Genomic DNA, 20,561 nt, shown 5'->3' with positions numbered 1-20,561 from the left:
CCTCCCAGTCTCGTCTCCACGCACACCTGCATGCACTACATCCTCAGCCACTACCTCCATCACCACACACCGCTCACGTGCACTCACCACCCCCACTACCATTCACACAGCTCCAGTGTCCTCTACCAGTGTGTCTGTGAGCCCTCCTCCCAAAGTACACAAACGCAGGCACACACCCACCCAACAGCCATCCACCTCACAACAGCCTCCAGCCCATGCACCTTCACCCAAATTCAGCAGACGTACACCTCCTACAACCACTACCTCTACCTCCACTCCCAAACCCCCTCCATCTACCCATCCCAGTGTGTCTAAAAAATGTTTCCTGGCTAACATTGACCTCTTCCCTACACCTCCCCCCGTCCTTCCCCTAGGGCCAGGCTTTCCAGGTCCCAGCCCAGCACCTCAGACACCACATCCCCAGGCACAGTGGTGCCAGCAACTGCAGGGTCATGGAGTGCACCAACCATCAGGGCTGCCAGTGTGCCACGGAGCGAGGGCAAGGACATTCCGCCACCTGCCAAGGTGAAAAAGGTGCCCACATCCCAGAGGGAGAAGCCGAAAACACCTGCCACCAAGGGGTCAGGGAAAACGAAAGGAGATAGTGGCAAGACAGCTGCGCCACCATCAAAGGTGGTGAAGGGCCAAAAACTGAAGGGCAGGTCAGGAGAGGGAATGGTGGCACCGACTGAGGGACCAGTGTTACACCTGCTGTCCACGTCGACGCCAACCTGTATGGCGGAGAACACCGCCACCTGCACCGCCACAGACCCCGCCGCCAGCACCACCGCCACAGACCCCACCGCCAGCACCGCCAGCACCGCCGCCACAGACCCCGCAGCCAGCACCACCGCGCCACAGACCCAGCACTCAGCACCACCGCGCCACAGACCCTGCACCCAGCACCACCGCCGCCACAGACCCCGCAGCCAGCACCACCGCCGCCACAGACCCCGCAGCCAGCACCACCGCCGCCACAGACCCCGCAGCCAGCACCACCGCCGCCACAGACCCCGCAGCCAGCACCACCGCCACCACAGACACCGCAGCCAGCACCACCGCCACCACAGACACCGCAGCCAGCACCACCGCCACAGACCCCGCAGCCAGCACCACCGCCGCCACAGACACCGCAGCCAGCACCGCCGCCACAGACACCGCTGCCACCACCGCCACCACAGACACCGCAGCCAGCACCGCCACCACAGACACCGCAGCCAGCACCGCCACCACAGACACCGCAGCCAGCACCGCCACCACAGATACCGCAGCCAGCACCGCCAGTGGCCCTGCGACATCCTCAGACAGTGGCACCACCGTAGACATGGCTATCATCCCCAGTGGTCCGTCGTCCGAGGCTGGTGGTGAGTTCCAGGACCCTGGGCAGCTTCCTTGAAGCATCACTGTCATCACAGTTGTCACCTGCATATGGAATGCAAAGCCGCAGCAGTGTGGGGTATGTCTCTGTCTCCATGGCGTATCATGCTACATGTACTTCGGCAATCTCGTGGCACACACAACCCAGGCGAGTGTATTGTTCCGGCCACACTGCACGTGGAGTACTCTGGGCACCAAGCCCCCTCCAGAACCAGTGGAGTATCACAACCACTACCTCAGTCCTAGGCAGAATGAAGCACTCTGGGCACAATGCCCCCTCCAGAACCAGTGGAGACTGTTATCCAATAGAGAGACTGTTGCATTGCACTCCCCAGGATGCAGCAGTGGGCAACCCACCCACTGGAAAGACTTGAGACTATGGCTTTGCACTCCCCAGGATAAAGCAGTAGGCAAACCACCCACTGGAAAGACTTGAGAGACTGTGGCTCTGCACTCCCCAGGATGCAGCAGTGGGAAACCCACCCACTGGAAAGACTGGAGAAACTGTGGCTTTGCACTCCCCAGGATAAAGCAGTGGGCAAACCACCCCCTGGAAAGACTTGAGAGACTGTGGCTCTGCACTCCCCAGGATGCATCAGTGGGCAACCCACCCACTGGAAAGACTTGAGAAACTGTGGCTTTGCACTCCCCAGGATAAAGCAGTGGGCAAACCACCCACTGGAAAGACTTGAGACTGTGGCCTTGCACTCCCCAGGATGCAGCAGTGGGCAACCCACCCACTGGAAAGACTTCAGAGACTGTGGCTTTGCACTCCCCAGGATAAAGCAGTGGGCAAACCACCCACTGGAAAGACTTGAGAGACTGTGGCTTTGCACTCCCCAGGACCAAACTGGGGGCATGGAACCCCCTTGTGGAGCAGTGGCGTTGTGTGTTCATCAGGCTGAGGTGCCCTCCCCTCCCCCTGAGGTGCCTGTATATTTTCTATGTGATGCCCCTCCAGTGTTCTCTTCGTTTGGAGTCAGGTATCTAGTGTGGGCCTCGCCCATAAATTTTGGGCCCAGTGGTCCACGGACAATGATTGGTGCACTATCCGGACTTGTGTATTTGGTATACATAATTGTATATACTGGATTTTGCATTTTGATAATTATATTTCACATGATTACATTCGTTCAAACCATTTCCTTTTGTCCTTGCGTTCTTCCAAGGGGTGGGGGTGGGGGGGGGGTATATATGTAATGTTGCAGCATGTGTTTGTGTGTATGGTGTTGTGGGTGAGGGTGGAGGTGTGGGTGTTGCGTGTGTGTGTCACTCTCTTTTCCCTCCCCCCTCCCCTGTGTTGTAGGTGCGATACTCACCGTGGTCGTCGCCGCAGTTGTTGGAGCTCCTGATAGAGGAGCAGGAAGACCATCGCCGGCAGTATCTGCAATTTGGGCTCCATGGCGTCCTGTTTCCTCGTGGGGTGTGGAGAGGTGTACTGTTTCCGACGTTTTTTGTATTCGCATTGGTTCCGCCCCGGAAAAGGTGGCGGATAGGCATGTTGTGATAGGGTGGGCGGTACATTGTCTCCCGCCTGTCTGTTGATAGTGTCCGCGGCGCTGTTTGTTTGTAGCGCCGTAGCGGTCCGAGTGTTAAAGTGGATGTCTATGTTGGCGGTTTCCACCACAGTCGTAATCCCAGGGTTGTAATGAGGGCCAATGTGCGCATCTTTAGAGTATAACTTTGAACAGGCATGTGATGTACCTATGAACAAGCACTAAGATTTGAACTTGACGCTCGTCAACAAAAGCAGCCTGTTTAATGAGTCTAGGTCAGCAGAGACGGATGAATGCGGAGACCACTGTATCACAAGTCTGGCAGCAACATTCTGAATCTGATGTAGCCTGTTCAAAAGGCCAGCGGGACAGCAGGGAGATAGTGAGTTGCAATAGTGCATTCCGTTCAAATTAGTCAGTTGGACCACCAAGGGACACAGGGAAACAGGAAAACGTAGTAAATGTGTCTGCAAGACTCACAACAATTAGACACAGGTTGCAGATAACTGACTGACCTGTCTAGAAAGGGGTAGTTTTTTGTCTATTTAGAATCTGAGGTTTTGAACCGGGTCAGCTGGACAAGGAGATCCACAGGGGGCTGGCCAAAACGTCGCAGGTAATGTCAGTGGTAGACTATTATCAATGCAGCACAGAATGAAAATGTCACTTACCCAGTGTACATCTGTTCGTGGCATTAGTCGCTGCAGATTCACATGTTTGGCACAGTCCGCTGCCTGGTGTTGGGCTCGGAGTATTACAAGTTGTTTTTCTTCGAAGAAGTCTTTTTGGTCACGGGACCGAAGGACTCCTCCCTCCTCGGCTCCATTGCGCATGGGCGTCGACTCCATCTTAGATTGTTTTCCCCGCAGAGGGTGAGGATGGAGTTGTTTGGTATAAATAGTGCCCATGCAATGGAGTGAATATGTATGTACGTTAAGAGTTTCTAATAATTATTTACAAATGTTCAGATGTTTAAGATTTATGATCTACTTCTAAACGGCTACAGGCTTCCCGGGGAGTTGGGAGGGTACATGTGAATCTGCAGCGACTAATGCCACGAACAGATGTACACTGGGTAAGTGACATTTTCAGTTCGATGGCATATATTGCTGCAGATACACATGTTTGGCATAGACTATAAAGCAGTTACCTCCCCTAAAAGCGGTGGTTTAGCCTGTAGGAGTTGAAGTAGTTTGGAATAATGTTCTTAGTACAGCTTGGCCCACTGTAGCTTGTTGTGCATTTAGTACGTCTACACAGTAGTGTTTTGTAAACGTATGAGGCGTAGACCAGGTTGCAGCCTTACATATTTCGCTCATAGGAATGTTTCCTAGAAAGGCCATTGTAGCACCTTTCTTTCTGGTTGAGTGTGCCTTTGGTGTAATAGGCAATTCTCTTTTGGCTTTAAGATAGCATGTTTGAATGCATCTAACTATCCATCTAGCAATGCCTTGTTTAGAGATTGGATTTCCTATGTGTGGTTTTTGAAAAGCTATGAACAGTTGTTTTGTTTTCCTGATTAGCTTTGTTCTGTCAATGTAATACATTAGTGCTCTTTTGATGTCTAATGTATGTAGTGCCCTTTCAGCCACAGAATTTGGTTGTGGGAAGAACACTGGCAATTCTACTGTTTGATTTAAATGGAATGGTGAGATTACTTTTGGCAGAAATTTTGGATTTGTTCTTAGAACTATTTTATTGTTGTGTATTTGAATAAATGGTTCTTGTATGGTAAATGCCTGTATTTCACTTACTCTTCTGAGGGATGTGATTGCAATGAGAAATGCGACCTTCCAGGTTAGATATTGCATTTCACAGGAATGCATGGGTTCGAAAGGTGGACCCATGAGTCTTGTTAAGACGATGTTAAGATTCCATGAAGGAACTGGTGGTGTTCTTGGTGGTATAATTCTTTTTAGCCCTTCCATGAATGCTTTAATAACTGGTATTCTAAATAGAGACGATGAATGAGTAGTTTGTAGGTAAGCAGATATTGCTGCGAGGTGTATTTTTATAGATGAAAAAGCGAGATTTGCTTTTTGCAAATGTAGTAAGTATCCTACTATGTCTTTAGTAGAGGCATGTAATGGTTGTATTTGATTGGCATGGCAGTAGTAAACAAATCTTTTCCACTTAGATGCATAGCAGTGTCTAGTGGAAGGTTTTCTAGCTTGTTTTATGACCTCCATGCATTCTTGTGTGAGGTCTAAGTGTCCGAATTCTAGGATTTCAGGAGCCAAATTGCCAGATTCAATGATGCTGGGTTTGGATGCCTGATCTGTTGTTTGTGTTGTGTTAACAGATCTGGCCTGTTGGGTAGTTTGACATGCGGTACTAGTGAAAGGTCTAGTAGAGTTGTATACCAAGGTTGTCTTGCCCATGTGGGTGCTATCAGTATGAGTTTGAGTTGGTTTTGACTCAACTTGTTTACTAGATATGGAAGGAGAGGGAGAGGGGGAAAAGCGTACGCAAATATCCCTGACCAACTCATCCATAGAGCATTGCCTTGTGATTCGCGGTGTGGGTACCTGGATGCGAAGTTTTGGCATTTTGAGTTTTCTTTTGTTGCGAACAAATCTATCTGGGGTGTTCCCCAAATTTGAAAGTACTTGTTCAGAACTTGGGGGTGAATTTCCCATTCGTGGACTTGTTGGTGGTCTCGCGAAAGGTTGTCTGCTAGTTGGTTTTGTATTCCTGGAATAAATTGTGCTATTAGGCGAATGTTGTTGTGAATCGCCCACTGCCAAATTTTTTGTGTTAGGAGGCACAATTGTGTTGAGTGTGTTCCTCCTTGTTTGTTTAAATAATACATTGTTGTCATGTTGTCTGTTTTGACAAGAATGTATTTGTGTGTTATTATGGGTTGGAAGGCTTTTAACGCTAGAAATACTGCTAACAGTTCTAGGTAATTGATATGAAATTTTGTTTCGTGTATATCCCATTGTCCTTGAATGCTGTGGTGATTGAGGTGTGCTCCCCACCCTGTCATGGAAGCATCTGTTGTTATAACGTATTGAGGCACTGGGTCCTGAAATGTCCGCCCTTTGTTTAAATTTTTGCTGTTCCACCATAGAAGCGAGAGGTATGTTTGGCGGTCTACCAACACCAGATTTTGAAGTTGACCCTGTGCCTGTGACCATTGTGATGCTAGACACTGTTGTAAGGGTCGCATGTGTAGTCTTGCATTTGGGACAATGGCTATGCATGATGACATCATGCCTAGAAGTTTTAGCACAAATTTTGCTTGTATCTTTTGGTTTGGAAACATAGCACTTATTACCTTGTGGAATGCCTGCACTCTTTGTGGACTTGGAGTGGCAATTCCTTTTGATGTGTTGATGGTTGCTCCTAGATATTGTTGTGTTTGACACGGTTCTAGGTGTGATTTTGTATAGTTGATGGAAAACCCCAGTTTGTGAAGGGTTTGTATGACAAATGTGGTGTCGTTTGCGCATTTTTTTACTGTGTTGGTCTTGATTAGCCAATCGTCTAGGTAAGGGAACACATGTATCTGTTGTCTCCTGATGTGTGCTGCTACTACTGCTAGACATTTTGTGAACACTCTTGGTGCAGTTGTTATTCCGAATGGCAACACCTTGAATTGGTAATGTATTCCTTTGAATACGAACCGTAGGTACTTTCTGTGAGAAGGGTGTATTGGTATATGAAAGTACGCATCCTTTAGGTCTAATGTGGTCATGTAATCTTGCTGTTTGAGCAGTGGAATGATGTCTTGTAGTGTGACCATGTGAAAATGGTCCGATATGATGTAGGTATTTAGTGTCCTGAGATCTAATATTGGTCTTAATGTTTTGTCTTTTTTTGGAATTAGAAAGTACAGGGAGTAAACTCCTGTGTTTTTTTGATGTACTGGTACTAACTCTATTGCATCCTTTTGCAGTAGTGCTTGAACTTCTAGTCCTAAAAGTTCTAAATGTTGTGGTGACATTTTGCGTGTTTTGGGGGGGATGTTTGGTGGGAAGTTGTGGAATTCTATGCAATAGCCATGTTGGATTATTGCTAATACCCAATTGTCTGTTGTAATCTGTTGCCAAGATTGGTAGAATTGGCTTAGTCTTCCCCCCACTGGTGTTGAGTGAAGGGGTTGCGTGACTTGAAAGTCACTGTTTAGGTGGAGGTGTTTTTGGAGTCTGGAATCTTCCCCTACTCCTTGGGAATTGACCCCCCCGATATCCCCTGAAACCTCCCCTTTGGAAGGAACCCTGATATGGTGTGGTTCTTGTTTGTTGGCTGGTGGTGTCTGTGGGTTGGCCACGAAACCCCCCTCTAAATGGAGTTTTTCTGAAAGAGCCTCTGCTCTGCGGGGAGTAGAGTGCGCCCATGGCCTTGGCCGTGTCTGTGTCCTTTTTAAGTTTTTCAATGGCTGTATCCACTTCAGAGCCAAAAAGTTGTTTCTCGTTGAAGGGCATATTAAGGACAGCCTGCTGGATTTCAGGTTTGAAGCCTGAAGTGCGTAGCCAAGCGTGTCTCCTTATGGTGACAGCAGTGTTGACTGTTCTTGCTGCAGTATCGGCTGCGTCTAGTGAAGAGCGGATTTGATTGTTTGAGATCGTTTGTCCCTCTTCAACTATTTGCTGCGCCCTTTTTTGGTATTCCTGGGGAAGATGGTCTACGAGAAGTTGCATCTCGTCCCAGTGTGCGCGGTCATATCTGGCCAGCAGCGCTTGTGAATTTGCGATGCGCCACTGGTTGGCTGCCTGTGATGCTACTCTTTTTCCTGCCGCATCAAATTTTCGGCTTTCTTTGTCCGGAGGTGGGGCGTCGCCAGATGTATGTGAATTTGCTCTCTTGCGAGCTGCCCCTACTACCACGGAGTCAGGTGGTAACTGCGAAGTAATAAACAATGGGTCTGTGGGTGGTGGTTTGTATTTTTTATCCACCCTTGGGGTGATGGCTCTTGATTTTTGTTTTGCGTGTCGTAACATCCCTGGTAGCATTGGGAGACATTGATATTGGCTGTGTGTAGCCGAGAGGGTGTTAAATAAAAAATCATCCTCTATAGGATCGGAATGCAGTTGGACATTGTGGAATTCTGCTGCCCTAGCCACCAGTTGCGAGTATGAGGTACTGTCCTCTGGCGGTGACGGCTTTGTGGGGTATGACTCGGGATCATTGTCCGGCACTGGGGTGTCATACAGGTCCCAAGCGTCTTGATCCTGATCGTCATGACTTATGGTAGTTTGCGCTGGTGAGTGCATTTGTGGCGGTGTTTGTGCCGGCGATGCCTGTGGTGGAGAGGGCGGAGGCGTGACTTTTTTAACCACTTTGGCTTGTGGTTGTGCGTCATCCTTTGGAAGTCCGCTCCTTCTTTTCCTCATGATTGGGGGAAGGGTTGATATCTTCCCTGTGTCTTGCTGGATGTACAGTCTCTTTTGTGTGTAGTCCGATTCTACACTTTGGAGCTCTTGTCCAAATCTGTGCATTTGGCCACTTATTCCTTGTTCCTCTGAGTAGGATGAAGGTGTGGTATTTTTCGGCGCCGAGAGAGAATCTTTTTTCGGTTTCGGCACCGACAGAATTTTTGTTCCTTTCGGCATGGATTCTCGGTGCCGATGTTTTTCGGTGCCGGTATCTTGTTTTTGTCTCTCGGAGCCGCTTTCTCGGCTCCGAGGTTGCTCCATGGCGGTCCCTCGACCGGAGTCGGGTGTCTTCGCTATGGGCGTGCCCTTTTTCGGCGCCTTCGACGGGTCGCCTGTTTTATGGGTCGAGCCAGGGCCTGTTGGCAGTGGCGTCCCCTGGGCTTTCGGTTTGTCGATGGATTTACTTTTCGACGTCTTACTCACAGTTTGTTGCTGTTGTTCGACGTCGGAGTCTCCGGATTCTGATTCCGGAACCGAGAATGTTTCCTCTTCGTCGTCGAAACGTTGTTTGGTTGGCGTGGACGCCATTTGTAGACGCCTGGCTCTTCGGTCCCGGAGTGTTTTTCTGGACCGGAAGGCTCGACAGGCTTCACAGGTATCCTCCTTGTGCTCGGGGGACAAGTACAAGTTACAGACCAAGTGCTGATCTGTATAAGGATACTTACTGTGACATTTTGGGCAGAAACGAAAAGGGGTCCGTTCCATCGGCTTCGATGTTGCACGCGGTCGGGCCGACCAGGCCCCGATGGGGGATCGAAACTACCCCAAAGTCTTCCGATGATCGGTGTCGATGTACCTAACTATCCCGATACCGAACGGAACAATACCGACGCTTTCTTCCGAGATTCTGACTAACTTTCCGAACCGAAACACGGAGCGAAAAGGAATATGTCCGAACCCGACAGCGGAAAAAAACAATCTAAGATGGAGTCGACGCCCATGCGCAATGGAGCCAAGGAGGGAGGAGTCCTTCGGTCCCGTGACCAAAAAGACTTCTTCGAAGAAAAACAACTTGTAATACTCCGAGCCCAACACCAGGCAGCGGACTGTGCCAAACATGTGTATCTGCAGCAACATATGCCATCGAACCTTCAGTTTTGGCCATGTTAAATTTCTACGATTTGTCTGACAACCAAGAATCAACTGCTGTCATACACTGATGAAACATGTCTAAAAGAGGCATCAAATAATCTACAGATATAAGCAGTTGCATATCAACTGCATAATTTGTGATGTTCACACCATGAAATCTGGTGAACTGCATTAGATGATGAATACAAAAGGTTAACAAGCATTGGCAACGTCAACATGTCTCAGCAAAACGAGAGTTATAGGCGTTGGCAATGTTAACGCATTTGTGTATGGCTCTTGGCTGGTTTTATTACATACACAATGCATTAACACTGTTAATGCCTTTAGTTCTCGGATTGTCGAAAAGGCATGGCATAGCTTTGTGCACCACGGCCAGGGTACGAGTCAGCTGAGAAGAAATTGCAATCCTGCTTCGAAACAGTGGCAGCACCCACACTATGGTAATGCCAGTTAACGTTGCACCTCTTCTCTTCAGGAGCCAGATTTCGGTCCCTGCCCAAATTGTGCGTGTGCATAAAAAGTGTGTTGGAGAACGGAGGTCAGAAACACAAGCGCTTGTTTAGTTTGTTTTCAGCACTTAACACAAGTGTTTGTGTTTTCAGCTGCTCCCCACCCTGCAGCATATTTTTTGTTTATTTTCAGCCCTTAACATGAGTGCTTGTGTTTTCAGCCAAAAACAAGGAAAACAAGCACTCATGTTATATGCTTGGCGATGTATGTCTACAGAGCTAGCGGGATCTGCAGTAGTTCGGGCAGGGTTATAAGGGATTGGGGTTCTCTTGGAGTTCTCAGAAAGATAACAATAGTCAATTCCCATGCTGTTATATACCACAGAAATATGTATATGAACAACTAAAAAAACAGCCATATGAAACAAACAGAGCAACCACATCAGCCTTGTTGGCAGCAGCCCTGCGGAGGCACGGTGCTCAGATAATGGGAGGTGGAAGCACTGGATGCTTCAAGTCACAGCCAGCACAGGAGAAGGCAATGGTGGGGCAAATACGAGCCAAATAATAAAACTGGTGATTGGCACTAACGAAAACAATAGCACTTCTAATGTGTGGCGGGACTGATCACCCATTGAAAACAAAATAAATAAGTAGTCCTGAAACAATGGCTAAAAAATGGCCACTGTGTATGTTAACAGTAGTTGGCCAGTGCTCTGGGGGAGGGTTAAACACCGGAAAAGGACGATGTATGCATGCCCTTGACAAACAGGAGACTGCAAAATGGAGTGAAGACGGTGCCAGCAAATGGGAAGTCTTTGGGTGGGCTGTAGGCCCAGAATAAGATACAGCATGTCTCAGTTTGAGACAGCACATGTGTGCTGTCTACAGTCAAGACCTAAAAAGGGTAGGACTAACAATGAAGCCCTGAGAAACGGTAGTAGGTGAACTGCTTGGCATTTACCCTCTAGATAGGAACTGCATCCATGCAAATCAGAACCATAGGTACATGCCTCAATCAGTCTAGACAGCAAGATGGTATGCAATACCATACCAGACCCAGCAGGTAAATAGAGGAACATCGAGACAAGCAAGTGGCTCTTATCTGCCGACATTCTTACACTGTCCAGGATGGAAACTAGAATGGTTTCAGTTCCACAGGGAGGGTGGAATCCAAACTGGATCTAGATATAATATTTGATGATGTTCAACAAGTCCAGTTTATCTACCTGCTAACATGTATTTATGTTTTTCTGTGATTTTCCTGGAAAATCCTATGATCAGCACTCACTGAACAGCCATCACTCAGCCTTTATGTGGAAATGAGAATGTCTGATAGCTTATTAGTTGGTAATTTGACCCAAAGACATACAAAGGAGGGTTTATTCTTACTAACCTTCCCATTACAGACCTTATTTTCCCTTTTAATCTTTAAGTGAATCTAAGATTGATCCATCCAGACCTGGAGAACAGCACTTACGGAAGAGACCAGGCCTGCAGAGGCCTAAATTTAATCCTATACATTGCCATCTTTAGGGGGGGGAGGGGGGGGGAGGCCTGCAACCTTTTGAGTGAGTTCAAGTGCCTCAAGAGTACTAGGTTGATGCGTGGCCTGCGTATTTTTGGGAACTTCTATATATACATTGAAGTAGTCTAGAAACAAGAAGGCAGAGTGAGACACAAGTAACTGCATCAGAAGGTCAGCTAGGTGATCAGTAACGCAGGAGAACGCTCCAGTGGGTAATAACACAATATGCCACCTATAGAAACAGAGGTCTATAATAATGGAATACCCAAAAAATAAGTGGAAGTACTAAGGTCCTGTTTGAACTCCTCAAACTTAAGGCGTTCTTTAAATATTATGGCTAACCCACTTACTCTGTGGTTTGGATGGGATAGGTATAGAATCTTATAGCCTTCAGGGCAGGCAGCTGCCAAGTCTTCTGAGATCCAAGTTTCACTAACAAAAAGCACATGCAGCTTTCCTGTTGTGAGGATACAGTTAATCTCTAAAGCATGTTTTACAAGGGGTTGAGCACTAATTAAAGCCAACCCAATTCAGCTCTGCGTATGCCACCTAAGGGGAGGTCAGATTGTGCCAATTTGTTAGGCACAGGTCAACATAGGATTCACATCGGGCAGCTGAGGCCTAGGAACCGGAGAGAGCCAAGCCAATCCTGTCGATTAGTTAGTAGAGCAGTTTTAGAACATACAAGGCATCCTGAAGAGCTTTGGTCAAACTGGGGCTTTCCATCATCTAGAAGTTAGTCAGCATTGCTGGCACTAAGCACAGCCAAAGCGCAGGTGGTCATAGACTAATCTTGACTTTGACAAGCTGCTGGTGCACCCGCCGTGCAACAGGCATGCTTAAATAGGCAACCTTTTGCTTGCCCATTCATATTACAGCAAAACTAGACTGCAAACAGATGGTGACTTGGTACGGTCTAGCTCAGAGGAGGAAAAGTGGTGTTGGGCTAACAAGCACTTTAACGTCAGTCTGAGAAATGTGCAAAAGCCACTCCTTTCGATGAGGTCAGTGCATGGATATTACAGGATAAACTAACTGGGAAACACCAAACAACATAGACTACCTCTGCCATGATTCACAATTAAAAAACAATTCCACTATGTAGAAAAATGACTCCTTGTTGCAGTTACCCCCCCCCCCACACTTTTTTGCCTGATATTGATGCTAACTTGACAGAGTATGCTGGGACCCTGCTAACCAGGCCCCAGCACCATTGTTTTTTCACTAAAAATGTACCATTGTTTCCACAATTGGCACACCCCTGGCACAAAGATAAGTCCCTTGTAAAAGGTACCAGTGGTACCAAGGGACCTGTGACCAGGGAAGGTCCCTAAGGGCTGCAGCATGTGTTGTGCACCCTAAGGGACCCCTCACCTAACCCATACATACTGCCATTGCAGATTCTGTGTCTTAGTGGGGAGAATAAGGCAAAGTCGACATGGCGTCCCCCTCAGGGTGCCATGCACACAAAACACTGCCTGTGGCATAGGTAAGTCACCCCTCTAGTAGGCCTTAAAGCCCTAAGACAGGGTGCACTATACCACATGTGAGGGCATAGCTGCATGAGCAATATGCCCATACAGTGTCTATGTCCATTCTTAGACGTTGTAAGTGCAGTGTGCCCATATTAAGTATATGGTCTGGGAGTTTGTTAAAATGAACTCCGCTGTGCTGTAATGGCAACACTGAATATTGGGAAGTTTGGTATCAAACTTTTCAGAAAAATAAACCACACTGATATCAGTGTTGGATTCATTAAAAAAATGCACACAGTGGGCATCTTAGAGATGCCCCCTGTATTTTACCCAATCCTTCAGTACAGGACTGACTGGTTTGTGCCAGCCTGCCACTGAGACATGAGTTTCTGCCCCCTTGGGGTGAGAGCCTTTGTGCCCTCTAGGGCCAGAAACAAAGCCTGCACTGGGTGGAGGTGCTTCACACCTCCCCCTGCAGGAACTATAACACCTGGCGGTGAGCTTCAAATGCTCAGGCCTGGTATTAAAATGCCCCCAGGGAACTCCAGCCTGTGGAGATGCCCGCCCCCTGGACGAGCCCCCACTTTTGGCAGCAAGTCCAGAGGGATAATGAGAAAAACTAGGAGGAGTCACCCCCTCAGCCAGGACCACCCCTAAGGTGAGCAGAGCTGAAGTGATACCCCTCCTTGAGAAAGCCTCCATCTTGCTTTGGAGGATTAGGACCAATAGGGATAGGGATGTGCCCCCCCTCCCCAGAGGGAGTGGGCACAAGGATGGTGTAGCCACCTTCAGGGACAGTAGCCACTGGCTACTGCCCCCTGACCCTAACACATCCCTAAATTTAGTATTTAAGGGTGACCTTGAACCCAGAACATCAGATTCCTGATGACCTCACAAGAAGGACTGCTGAGCTGAAAACCCCGCAGAGAAGAGAAGAGAAGGAGACGACAACTGACTTGGCCCCAGGACTACTGGCCTGTCTCCTGCTTCAAAGCCCCTGCAACTGAAAACGACACGTTCTACAGGACCAGAGACCCCTGAAAAGCCTCCAGGGGACTGCCTGCAACACTGATGACCAAGAACTCCCATGGGCCACGGCTCTGCCCAACCAGAAGAAAGACAACCAACTATAAAGTAACTCCCACCTCACTCCAGAAGCATGAGTCCCCACTACTCTGCACCCGATGCCCCTGGCCCGTGTCCAGAGGAACCATCTATCCAGAGAGGACCCCAAGGCGAATCCAACAATGTGTCCACCCTGGGCTGACCTCCCTGCACCCCCACGATGACACCTGCAGAGGAAATCCCAAGGTCCGCCCTGACCGCGACTGCCCGAGACGAGGATATCCGACACCTGGAGAAGCACTGCACCCGCAGCCCCCAGGCCTGTGAGAAACCGACCAACGGTGCAGCAAATACTAGCAGGCGGCCCTCACCCTTGTCCAGTCGGAAGCTTGCCCGAGAGGGTCCCCTGTGTCCTGCCTGCATTGCCTAAGTGACCCCCGGGTGCCTCCATAGAGTTCTATCGAGTACCTGACGCCCTGTTTGCACACTGCACCCGGCTGCCCCCGTGTCGCTGAGGGTGTGGTTTTTGTGCCTAATTGGGGCCCTTCGAATACTCCTCCAAACGCCCCTGGTCTTCCCTCTGACAACACAGGTACTTACCTGCAAGCAGACTGGAACCGGAGTACCCCCTGTCTCCATAGGCGCCCAAGTTAGTTTTGCTCTTGTTTGACCTCTGTACCTGACCAGCCCTGTGTTGCTGGTACTGAGTGTTTGAGGTTACCTTGAACTCCTAACAGTGGGATACCTATGCCCCAGAGACTGAACCCGTAAGTGTGGTACTTACCTCTGAAACTGTACTGTACTTACCTCCCCCAGGAACTGTTGAAAATTGCAGTGTCCACTTTTACGATAGCTTTTTGCCATTTCAAAGAAAACTGTACAATATTGATTTGATTCAAAGTCTTAACTATTATTATGCAAAGTACCTTTCATTTAATGCACTTACCTGCTAAATGAATCTTGTGGTTCTAAAAATACATTAATAAAATATTTTTCTATATAAAAACCTATTGGCCTGGAGTTAAATCATTGAGTGTGTGTCTTCACGTATTGCTTGTGTGTGTACACAAATGCTTAACACTACCCTCTGATAAGCCTAACTGCTCGACCACACTACCACCAATAGAGCATTAGGATTATCTATTATTGCCTCTATCAACCCTCTTGGGGAACCCCTGGACTCTGAGCACACTATATCTCATTTCGATACAGTATACACAGAGCTAGCTTCCTTCACACTATGCTTATAAAAACATCCAAATAGGCATTTCAGCTGACAACTAGATATAAAGAAAATGTTAATTAAAAAAAAAAAAAAAAAATGTACTGACTTAATTGCTTGATAATGTTTACTAACTATCTGGATGCCAGAGTTTGCTTGTATATGCTATGATCTTTTTAATTTAATTCATCATTCCATGTTTAAGGAATCAAGGGCCAGATGTACTATTTACTAGTCACAAAATACATTGCCTATTCGCAACCAATATTTTTGTCACCAGTAAATAATTTTAAGCACTGACCTATGTAGTAATAGGCCCTTTCTTAAAGTTCTGAATCGTTGTGGAGTGGAATTCAACCTATCTCCTGAACAGTAATGAGGTAGGTCGCAAATTGCAACTCACTACCACTGGAAGCCATCACAGGGAAGGTGGACTACGGGAGTCAACAGACCACAATGTCTGTGATTGCCTTTTTATAAAATCAACTTTAAAAAAACGCAGCCTGTTTTCCTTAAGGTAACAGGACTTCGTTTAAAACTTAAGTTTCTTTTTTGCTCGTTTAAAACTTGGCAGCTGTCTCAAAGATCGCTGCCTGCTCTTCAATTTTTTTCTCCACAGTAAGAAATAGGAATTGGTCCCAGAGGAGCCCTGGACCCTTTGTTAATGCATTATAAACTCCTTTGAGGAATCTGTAAAATAATGTTTTGTGAAAGGACTTCTAAAACTGGCATTAGTACATAAGAAAATGCATTTTAACATTCAAAGAAACTGAACAGGAATATCTGTAGCTGTTAGACTGCTTACTACATCTATCTCAAAGTCTGATTTTCTGGTTTCACTTACATTTTCATGCCTTTTATTCAGTCACGGATATCAAGGCTTAAATGTTTAAGTAAAACGTTAAGGTTTTAGTGTTTTGTTTTTAGGTTGCCGGAATCACAGGTTATCAAGATCAATAGTGCCTGTTAAGCAATGTTGTTTGTTTCTATTGCCTGGCGTGTGTCTGAGGTGAGTGTGAGGCAGTTGAGAAGGAAATATTAATTTTAGCCCTGGCTGCTGTATACCAAACTGTATCATGAAGGTATGGCAGAAGTGGTACTGAGCGAAGAAGATAAAGAGGAAGTGTGTTATGAAAGAGACGAAAATAAGGATGTTGGCACACTTGGCAAGTAGACAATATTTATTCATCTAAGGCAACTACATGAAAGACCCCGGAAGGAAGGAGGCTGTGTCAAGAGATTTAGACAGGAGAATGCCAAACTTTCAATACCACAACAGAATCAACTCTGACAAGCCTAACATACAAATTCTCATAGGAACAAATATGACATTACAAAACAATATTTATTAACATATACACACAGCTAAACATGCTTTAGAATAAAATAGCAAATGTACCTTTGTGGAGGAAAACAACTGAGTATTTGACCTTCTGCATCTCTGGAGCACTGGAGTAACACACACACAAATCTCCTGCAAAATTAATAACAAAACTAATGTGACTACAATTGTGCAGAAAAGAGCACTTGCTGCTTTATGCAGGAGTTTTCGAATATCTAAATATCATCCATCCCAGGGTAATACTGATAATACAAAAATAATTTAACCTCAATGATGAAGTGAGTAACAAAAATACTCATACTCTGACAAAGGTTATTAAATACGTTGCATTTACATTTCACATTCAAACATGGTTCCTGGTAGCGCATTGTCATGGTTCTAAGCAGTGTGCTATATGGTTAAAATAGAAGGTGTCTGGTTGTGTTGCCACATCTTGTGCCAATAAGTGTGCTGCGGTTCAGGAGGCCCCTAGTGCCCATAAACTGAAAAAAGAGAGGAGAGGATCAAGAAGATGCGATGGCCTTAATCTTCTAGGTACAAGGGACAATTTAGTCAATGAGGCTGCCATTTTTAAACAAGGCAGTAACCATTTTGGATTTAGTGGGTGAGAGAATAAATATTAATATATATTAAAAGTATACATCCTGAAGAAGAGATCCTCTGTGTGGTGGTGTACCGGAGCACAGTGTGTTAGAATAGTAACTCTAAGCTACCCTTAGAACCTGCACATCACCAAAACCAAACACTGACAAAGCCAAAAGGTCTTGACTTTGCAAGAGCTACTTCCTTTACCAATGTCTTTTAGCCATGATGTAGGGCAGCGCTAGAAGTAAATAAAAAAAAAAAAAGCAACCTGGCCGCAGGTGGGTGGGAAGCAAACAGGGTGCAGGTTGGCGAGAGGGGTTAAATCAAACGGGGTGCGGGTTGGCAAAAAGCAAACGTGGTGTTAAAAAGCAAACGGGGTGTTAAAAAGCAAACGGGCACGGGTGGGCAAGAGGGCAAAAAGCAAACAGGGTGCTCAAAAGTCAAACAGGGCGCGGGCAGGAGGGCAAAAATCAAACAGGGCAAATCAAACAGGGAGCGGGAGGGAGGGCAAAAATCAAACAGGGCAAATCAAAAAGCAGGCGGGAGGGAGGGCAAAAATCAAACAGGGCGCGGGCAGGAGGGAGGGGGAAAAAGCAAAGAGGGCAGGGCGTAGGAGGGAGGGGAATAAGCAAAGTGGGCAGGGCGCGGGTGGGCGGGAGGGGAAAAAGCAAAGTGGGCAGGGCGCGGGTGGGCGGGAGGGGAAAAAGCAAAGAGGGCAGGGCAGTGCAGGGCGCTGGCAGGAGGGGAAAAAGCAAAGAGGGCAGGCGGGAGGGGAAAATGCAAAGAGGGCAGGGGTTAAGCAAAGAGGGCGCGGGTGGGTGGGGGGAAGGAAAGAGGGCGCGGTCGGGCGGGGGAAGAAAAGAGGGCGCGGTCAGGTGGGGGGAAGCAAAGAGGGCGCGGTCGGGTGGGGGGGAAGCAAAGAGGGCGCGGTCGGGCGGGGGGAAGCAAAGAGGGCGCGGTCGGGCGGGGGGAAGCAAAGAGGGCGCGGTCGGGCGGGGGGAAGCAAAGAGGGCGCGGTCGGGCGGGGGAAGCAAAGAGGGCGCGGTCGGGCGGGGGGAAGCAAAGAGGGCGCGGTCGGGAGGGTGAAAAAGCATAGAGGTTGCGGGCGGGAGGGTGAAAAAGCAAAGAGGGTGCGGGCGGGAGGGTGAAAAAGCAAAGAGTGGGCGGGCGGGCGGGAAAAAAGCAAAGAGTGGGAAAAGCAAAGAGTGGGCGGGCGGGCGGGAAAAAAGCAAAGAGTGGGCGGGCGGGCGGGAAAAAAGCAAAGAGTGGGCGGGCGGGCGGGAAAAAAGCAAAGAGTGGGCGGGCGGGAAAAAAGCAAAGAGTGGGCGGGCGGGCGGGAAAAAAGCAAAGAGTGGGCGGGCGGGCGGGAAAAAAGCAAAGAGTGGGCGGGAAAAAAGCAAAGAGTGGGCGGGCGGGCGGGAAAAAAGCAAAGAGTGGGCGGGCGGGCGGGAAAAAAGCAAAGAGTGGGCGGGCGGGAAAAAAGCAAAGAGTGGGCGGGCGGGAAAAAAGCAAAGAGTGGGCGGGTGGGAAAAAAGCAAAGAGCGGGCGGGAAAAAAGCAAAGAGCGGGCGGGAAAAAAGCAAAGAGCGGGCGGGCGGGAAAGAAGCAAAGAGCGGGCGGGCGGGAAAGAAGCAAAGAGCGGGCGGGCGGGAAAGAAGCAAAGAGCGGGCGGGCGGGAAAGAAGCAAAGAGCGGGCGGGCGGGAAAGAAGCAAAGAGCGGCGGGCGGGCAAGAAGCAAAGAGCGGGCGGGCGGGCAAGAAGCAAAGAGCGGGCGGGCGGGCAAGAAGCAAAGAGCGGGCGGGCGGGCAAGAAGCAAAGAGCGGGCGGGCGGGCAAGAAGCAAAGAGTGGGCGGGCGGGCAAGAAGCAAAGAGTGGGCGGGCGGGCAAGAAGCAAAGAGTGGGCGGGCGGGCGGGCAAGAAGCAAAGAGTGGGGGGGCGGGTGGGCAAGAAGCAAAGAGTGGGCGGGAAAGAAGCAAAGAGCGGGCGGGTGGGCGGGAAAGAAGCAAAGAGTGGGCGGGCGGGTGGGAAAAAAGCAAAGAGCGGGCGGGCGGGAAAAAAGCAAAGAGCGGGCGGGCGGGAAAAAAGCAAAGAGCGGGCGGGCGGGAAAAAAGCAAAGAGCGGGCGGGCGGGAAAAAAGCAAAGAGCGGGCGGGCGGGAAAGAAGCAAAGAGCGGGCGGGCGGGAAAGAAGCAAAGAGCGGGCGGGCGGGAAAGAAGCAAAGAGCGGGCGGGCGGGAAAGAAGCAAAGAGCGGGCGGGCGGGAAAGAAGCAAAGAGCGGGCGGGCGGGAAAGAAGCAAAGAGCGGGCGGGCGGGAAAGAAGCAAAGAGCGGGCGGGCGGGTGGGAAAAAAGCAAAGAGCGGGCGGGCGGGCGGGAAAAAAGCAAAGAGCGGGCGGGCGGGAAAAAAGCAAAGAGCGGGCGGGCGGGAAAAAAGCAAAGAGCGGGCGGGCGGGAAAGAAGCAAAGAGCGGGCGGGCGGGCGTGAAAAAAGCAAAGAGCGGGCGGGCGGGCGTGAAAAAAGCAAAGAGCGGGCGGGCGGGCGTGAAAAAAGCAAAGAGCGGGCGGGCGGGCGGGAAAAAAGCAAAGAGCGGGCGGGCGGGCGGGAAAAAAGCAAAGAGCGGGCGGGCGGGCGGGAAAAAAGCAAAGAGCGGGCGGGCGGGCGGGAAAAAAGCAAAGAGCGGGCGGGCAAAAAGCAAAGAGCGGGCGGGCGGGTGGGAAAAAAGCAAAGAGCGGGCGGATGGGAAAAAAGCAAAGAGCGGGCGGATGGGAAAAAAGCAAAGAGCGGGCTGGCGGGTGGGAAAAAAGCAAAGAGCGGGCTGGCGGGTGGGAAAAAAGCAAAGAGCGGGCTGGCGGGTGGGAAAAAAGCAAAGAGCGGGCGGGTGGGAAAAAAGCAAAGAGCGGGCGGGTGGGAAAAAAGCAAAGAGCGGGCGGGAGGGCGGGCAAAAAGCAAAGGACGGGCGGGCGGGAAAAAAGCAAAGGACGGGCGGGCGGGCAAAAAGCAAAGAGCGGGCGGGCAAAAAGCAAAGAACGGGCGGGCGGGCAAAAAGCAAAGAACGGGCGGGCGGGCAAAAAGCAAAGAACAGGCGGGCGGGCAAAAAGCAAAGAACAGGCGGGCGGGAAAAAAGCAAAGAGCGGGAGGGCGGGGGGAAAAAAGCAAAGAGCGGGAGGGCGGGGGGAAAAAAAGCAAAGAGCGGGAGGGCGGGTGGGAAAAAAGCAAAGAGCGGGAGGGCGGGTGGGAAAAAAGCAAAGAGCGGGAGGGCGGGTGGGAAAAAAGCAAAGAGCGGGAGGGCGGGTGGGAAAAAAGCAAAGAGCGGGAGGGCGGGTGGGAAAAAAGCAAAGAGCGGGAGGGCGGGTGGGAAAAAAGCAAAGAGCGGGAGGGCGGGTGGGAAAAAAGCAAAGAGCGGGAGGGCGGGTGGGAAAAAAGCAAAGAGCGGGAGGGCGGGTGGGAAAAAAGCAAAGAGCGGGAGGGCGGGTGGGAAAAAAGCAAAGAGCGGGTGGGAAAAAAGCAAAGAGCGGGTGGGAAAAAAGCAAAGAGCGGGTGGGAAAAAAGCAAA

At 49.3% G+C, this 20,561-nt stretch overlaps 1 protein-coding gene across 1 annotated transcript in view; it reads right to left on the bottom strand.

The window, feature by feature from the left end:
• GSAP (gamma-secretase activating protein) overlaps nt 1–20,561 on the bottom strand; it is a 646,974-nt gene that overhangs the window by 349,659 nt on the left and 276,754 nt on the right. The window contains exon 13 of the mRNA XM_069229679.1: nt 16,485–16,559. Within this exon, the coding sequence (XP_069085780.1) occupies nt 16,485–16,559 (75 nt within the window). The remainder of the gene's footprint in view (nt 1–16,484; nt 16,560–20,561) is intronic.

This window comes from Pleurodeles waltl, chromosome 4_1 (assembly GCF_031143425.1).
Source record: "Pleurodeles waltl isolate 20211129_DDA chromosome 4_1, aPleWal1.hap1.20221129, whole genome shotgun sequence".
Taxonomy (NCBI): Eukaryota; Metazoa; Chordata; class Amphibia; order Caudata; family Salamandridae; genus Pleurodeles; species Pleurodeles waltl.
The sequence above is the reverse complement of the archived record's forward strand: the minus strand, read 5'-3'. Positions and strand labels throughout refer to the sequence as shown.